This window comes from Neophocaena asiaeorientalis, unplaced genomic scaffold (genome assembly GCF_003031525.2).
Source record: "Neophocaena asiaeorientalis asiaeorientalis breed wild unplaced genomic scaffold, Neophocaena_asiaeorientalis_V1.1 scaffold629, whole genome shotgun sequence".
Classification (NCBI taxonomy): Eukaryota; Metazoa; Chordata; class Mammalia; order Artiodactyla; family Phocoenidae; genus Neophocaena; species Neophocaena asiaeorientalis.
Window position 1 is genome coordinate 5,113,091 of NW_020175468.1, and position 5,977 is coordinate 5,119,067.

Below are 5,977 nucleotides of genomic sequence, written 5' to 3' on the forward strand. Positions count from 1 at the left end.
GGGACCTCCATCGCCGCCGCCACCTCCTCACGGGGGCCCTGGGGACATGCCCCGGGCCCCGGACTTGTCTCTCCGGGCCCTCCCGCCGTCCCGGGGCATGGGCTCAGCCACTGCTTCAGGCGCCGCCTCCGTCCGCTCTCCTGGTCGTCGTAGTCGTCGCCGCCGGGAGCTCGAGCGCGCCTCCCCCGAGCCCCGTGCGCGCCTGCTCGTTCGCAGCCGCACTTTCGTTAAGGGCCGGTGAGCCCGCCGAGTACCCAGAAAAGCAGAAAATCAATTTAAGTTATTTGCAGGTAGAGTTGTCTCGTGCTTCGTTAGAGGGGGCAAACAAAAGGCAGAAAGAGCCACAGGAAAAAGAAACGTGAGCAGTGAATCTGCAGAGCCGGAACTGCAGAATATGAGGGGCGGGGCGAGGTGGACGCCGTCTCCCAGAGCAGCGCGCAAGCGCGAACCTGAGCCGCCCCCACCGCGCCTCCCCGCTTTAATCTAGATAACTAATGTTTAGGCTCTCAGACATTCGTCACGAGCTCAGGCACGGAGAAGGGAATGGAGTTGATAGAAATAAAAATATCTGCTTGGTGGGGCTAGGCCAACTGGTAAGGAGAGAAGTAAAGAGATGGAGAACTTGAAAGGGAAGGCGACAGAAGCTGTGTTGAATATATGAGTACAGGTGATGGATGCGGACAGAGGGACCATCTGCCTGCAGACGAAGCCAGTCCCCACTTGCTGGTTAGTCTCTAGCCTTCCATTTGCAGACTGCAGCTTCATCAATAACCCTCTGTATTTGGATAGCGTTGTATAAAATACAATTTAAATTTAAAAATTGAAATAGGAGTCCATAAGGAATATTATAGCCCTGATTTAAGTTTTTTAAAAAACTGAACGAAGGAAGAAATGCCAAAAGCAAAGGACCAATCTGCCAACCAAAATACCGGGCGATGGACCAGGTAGATCACGGAGCCAGTAGCGAACTAGCACGAACTCAAGCCACGCCCCGACAAGGGCTCGATTCAGTCGCTTAGTTTAGTATTCGCATCCGCACTTTCTCCACGCTATCCCAGCCCAACAGGCAACTCGGGGAAGGAGGAGCTAAAACCAAAAAAGGATACATGGGGAGGAGCAGGCGACATCGTTGCTTAGGCAACTCGAAGCTAGGCCCAGGAGTCGCCAAAGGTAGCTCTGTGAATGGACATATGGGAGCTGAGGCTCTCCACATGCTTCATTCAACTTCACTGGCCACCGCGCTTTGACGACTGAGGAGGAACAAAGCAAATCTCATCCATATTTAATGGAATCTTCACTTACCTTCTTAAGTAGATGGGACTACAGAGGGGGCAGAAATTACTTTTTAAAAGTAAATCTGGGCTTCCCTGGTGGCGCAGTGGTTGAGAGTCCGCCTGCCGATGCAGGGGACACGGGTTCGTGCCCCGGTCCGGGAAGATCCCACATGCCGCGGAGCGGCTGGGCCTGTGAGCCATGGCCGCTGAGCCTGCGCGTCCGGAGCCTGTGCTCCGCAACGGGAGAGGCCACAACAGTGAGAGGCCCGCGTACAGCAAAAAAAAAAAAAAAAGTAAATCTGCTGAGAGAATTCCCTGGCGATCCAGTGGTTAGGACTCGGCGCTTCCACTGCAGGGGGCAAGGGTTTGATCCCTGGCCCGGAATCTAAGATCCCGCATGCCGCCCGCGGCGGCCAAATAAATAAATAAAAACAAATCTACTGAAAGACTACTAGTAATGGGGCTAAGTAAAGCGAGTGATACGGACGGCCACGCTACACAGCTGGGGTGAAATGGAGAAAGGGCAAAGTTTCACCCTAACCCTTAATCCTCTTGCCTTTTCCCAGTGGTGCCGCCACACAGGGTTAGACAGGTCCCAACCAGTCTCCGTATGGGCGGGGAAGCGACTCTACCCACCCAGAGGCCAGGCAATAGGAGGAGCCCTTGCCCGTGACCATGTGACCCAATGCGAGCCGCGCAACTCGTTATGGACATCCTAGACCACCCGAAAAAGAAATCAAGTCCAAATCTCCCAAGTCTGGCATCCAGGTCGCTCCAGCGTTCCCAGAGACTAGCGGGAGGTCCAATCACCACACCTTTATCGGAGCTCCTCCCACTCCCTTGACGTGTCCTCCCCTTCCTGGCCCAGCTCCATGGGATTCAGCCCGTGGATAGCCACCCTTCTACTCCCTAAGTCTGGCTCAATCCCTATAGGGTACATTAAAAAAAAAAGGAGGCAAATTTTCCTGGGATAACTGGTACTTTGGCAGGAGGGGAGTATTTCCAGGGTGGCTGAACTTTGCAGCCTCTTCAACAGACAATTTCCCACTAGACCATTTGCCTTCCTTTATTCCCTTTCTCCACCCGGAATCTTCAGGAATGGGCATGAGGCCCATGTATCTGTACAGTTTAGAGTTCTGTGAGGTACAGCCTTCCTTTCAAGAGGATCTAGAACTCCTGGGGCCGCAGAATTTTACTGTCCCAAGAAGCCAGAGTTGCTTGAAGCTTGGCTCAAAATTCCAAGGGTGTTCCGAACTCTCTGGGGCCCAGAGGTCCAAGCTCAGGAGCATATGGAGGCCTGGGAGGCTGTGGCTACGCCCAAGGAAGAAAGATGAACACGATAACATCTTTACGGTTTGAAGGTGTATGAGACAATGTCACTACACCGGAGCAGCGCCTCAGCCTGCACGCCTATCGGAGTCTGCAGCTGCGACACGTAGAAGTTGGCCACGTCCAGGTCAGTGGCTCCGAAGTGGGCGGTCACATGCACACCCTCGTGCAACGTGAAGCTCACCTGGCGCCCCACCATGGCCAGCAGGCTGCGGAGGTAGCGCTCCCGAAGGGTGGCTCGGGCCCGCTGTTCCTGGGATTCCCGCGATTCTTGAGACTCCGGGATTTCAGGAACCACCGGTTTCAGGGGGGCTCTGCGTCCGTCGGGGGCAAAGCCTCGGCTCAAGCCATCAGGGCCCCGGGGGAGCCGGAGCACGGGCACAGTAGTGGTCGGTGGAGTCTGCATTATCCTGGCTGTTGGGTGAAGAAGAAGAACAGGGAGCCATTATGGGGAGTGTGGGGCTACAGGAAGAGGGAGCCCGGAGGCCTGGGAGCAGAGCGCTGTCTACCCCACCTCCACTTAACCTGACCAAAACCCAATTCCTGAGTCCCCCTCCTAAAATCTGTGCCACCCCTCACCCAGTCCCCCTCTTCCCAGGAACTGGCACCACCATTCATGAGGTCCACGAGAGCAGGGCCTTTGCACTGCTTTGATCACAGCTTTATCCCCAGTCCCTGGCGATAAATATATTTGCTGAAAGAACGAGTCCTGGCCTCCTCTCTTCTCTCACACACAGCCCATCCGATCCATCATGAAATGCGATCTTCCAAACAAATTCCCAGTCACACAGGAGTCAGCTTGAGAGGGCCAAATCCATGAGTCCATACTTACTGTAAATAGATAAATGAAGAAATACATAAAGGGGGAGAGGGAAAAATCTGCGTCGTACAACGGCAGCTAAAACTGTCAATGGATGCTAAAACTTGTCAGTGAACGTTTCAGAAGGTCCAGGATATCTACAAAGCCTTAAAGTACCTCCTCACAAGATAGTCCTTGTAAAGAGTAACTTTATGGTGGAGGAACCTGGTGGGCACCACCCTAACTTAGGCACGGACGCCAACATGTGCAGTAACAGGACAAACACACACCATGTGCATCCTGATGTGATACACTGAGGGCAGGGCACCACTTCCGTGGTATTCCTGCCAAAAACGGATGGCCTGAATCTAGTCACGAGGCAACTCAAATTGAGGGACGTTCTACAAAAAAAAAAATTATCCCGTGGTTCGAAAATATCAAGATCATAAAAGACAAAGAAAGAAATACTTGGGCGGGGGCGGGCGGAGGGTGTAAGTTCCCTGGTCTAGTGGTTAGGATCGGGCACTTTCACTACAGTGGCCGGGGTTCAATCCCTGGTCGGGGAACTGAGGCAGCCAAAAAAAAAAAGAAAAAAAAAAAAACACTCAGGGGGAAAATACATTTTTTTAATTAAAAAAAAATGTGTATATGTATTCACAACCTAATAGTTCTCACTCTGTCCACTGCCAACGTCTCGGTCCAGCCACCGTCACTTCCTGCCTGGACTACTGAAGTCAACTCCTCACTGGACTCCCAGTTCCACCTTCACCCCCTGCCAGTTTGTCCGCACACACGGCCAGAGGGATCCTGTTAACACCTGAGTCAGATCACACCCCGCCTCTGCTCGGAGCCCTCCCCCTGGCTTCTGTCTTGCTCAGAGTCAAAGCCAAAGTCCTCACCACAGCCCTCAAGGCCCTGAATGCTCCAGATCCGGCCAGCACCCTCGCCGAGCGCGGCGCTTACCCTCTCCACCCGGCCACACTGGCCTCCTCGCTGGGCCTCAGGCATGCCTGGCGCGGCCCCTTGGTGGGCCCTGGTACTTGCGGTTCCCTCTGCCTGTACCTCTTCTCCCCTTCCCTGACCACCCTGCCTTCAAGATCTACCCCTCAGCCCCCTCCGTCCAAACGGCTTCCTCATTCTTTGTCGCACACACCACTCCTGCACATGACGTTGTCTATTTATTTTTCTGCTTTGGTCTCTCTCCCTGCGAGATGGCTGCCTCCCCACAGGCAGTGACCTTGCTTTCTTCGCACTGCTGTGCCCCCAGCTCCTGAACACTAAGTGGCACAGGGACCAGCCTCCTTAAATACTGTTTCTGCTGGAATGAATGGAGTGGAGAGTGAGCTCCCAGGCCTGCTTATCTGGGTGACCTCAAGCAAGAGACAGTTTCCTCTTCCATTGTGTGGAGGAATGGCACCAATGGCTGGCCACCTTGCCTTGTTATCAGGATTCAACAGGCTCATGCAGGATGGGGCCTATTATGTACTAGGTTCTCCATAAAAGTTACAGTTGAATACCGACTGTATTAGTATCAGTATTGCTGTGTGACCTAGGGTAAGTTGCTTAAACGGTCTGTGTCTCAGTTTCCCCATCTATAAAATGGGGGTGATAAGAGGGCCAACCTGACAGGGTTGTCACGGGGACTAAATGACCTAACAAACGTGCAGGTTAAGCACTGGCCTGGAACATATTACATGCCACTGCACTGAGGTGTTTGGGGTTTTTTTGGGTTTTTTTGTTGTTGGTTTGGGGTGGGTTTTTTTTTTGTTTTTTGGGGGTTTGTTTTTATTGAAGTATAGTTGGTTTACAATGTTGTGTTAGTTTCGGGTGTACAGCAAACCGATTCAGTTACACTTATATATGTGTGTGTATATATATATATATTCTTTTTCAGATTCTTTTCTCTTATAGGTTATTACAGAATATTGAGTAGAGTTCCCTGTGCTATACAGTAGGTCCTTGTTATCTGTTTTACATATAGTAGTGTGGTGATATGTTAATCCCAAACTCTTAATTCACCCTCCCCGGCCACTGCACTGCTGTTGATTGCATGCAGGGAGATGCTGGCTTCGTGAGTAGGAGAGAGAGAGAGAAGGACCTAAGTTTCAGGCAGCTGCACCCCTCCCCTCCCTGTGGCTCAGTCCCCTCTTCTCTAAAGTGATTAACTGAAGTGACTGACACGCATCAGGCACCCAGCGTCCCATCCCAGGGCCACTCACCGTACAGGGGTGATTGGGATTGTCCTTTTTCTTGTGAGGCTCTTCCTGTCTCTGCAGCTCGACTGTCAGCTCCTTGCAAGAAAGGACCCTGCAGAGCAAAGGACCAGGGCTTCTCAACTTCGGCACTATTGACAGTTGGGCCTGGACCATTCTTTGTCGCGTTGTAAGGTGCTGTCCTGTGCATAGGTGTAGGGTTTGGGCAGCATCCCTGGCCTCTACACGCTAGATGCAGGAGCGTCCCCCACCCTTACCCCAAGCTGCGACAACCAAAAATGTCTCCACTGGTGAATACTTTGGTAGGAGAATTACAACCCAATAAAGCCATTTAAAAAAAAAAAAAAAAAAAAACTCCATCT

General features: G+C 52.3%; 2 protein-coding genes across 7 annotated transcripts in view; both read right to left on the bottom strand.

Moving 5' to 3' along the window:
* The window catches only part of PPP1R37 (protein phosphatase 1 regulatory subunit 37), a 42,088-nt gene extending 42,077 nt beyond the window's left edge, over positions 1 to 11 (bottom strand). Inside the window, 1 exon segment of the mRNA XM_024768603.1 lies at positions 1 to 11. This exon segment is cut by the window's left edge and continues 203 nt beyond it. Within this exon segment, the coding sequence (XP_024624371.1) occupies positions 1 to 11 (11 nt within the window).
* Positions 12 to 2,324: 2,313 nt separating this feature from the next.
* GEMIN7 (gem nuclear organelle associated protein 7) overlaps positions 2,325 to 5,977 on the bottom strand; it is a 10,620-nt gene continuing 6,967 nt past the window's right edge. For 2 of the 6 annotated variants that reach the window (XM_024768840.1, XM_024768843.1), the window contains 2 exons: positions 5,622 to 5,709; positions 2,325 to 3,017 (listed from right to left, as the gene is read on the bottom strand). In XM_024768840.1, the coding sequence (XP_024624608.1) occupies positions 2,623 to 3,017; positions 5,622 to 5,709 (483 nt within the window). In that variant the 3' untranslated portion in view covers positions 2,325 to 2,622. Of the gene's footprint in view, positions 3,018 to 3,214; positions 3,279 to 5,621; positions 5,710 to 5,977 lie in introns of those variants that run through there. The other 4 variants (XM_024768845.1, XM_024768841.1, XM_024768842.1 and 1 more) reach the window with 3 other exon arrangements.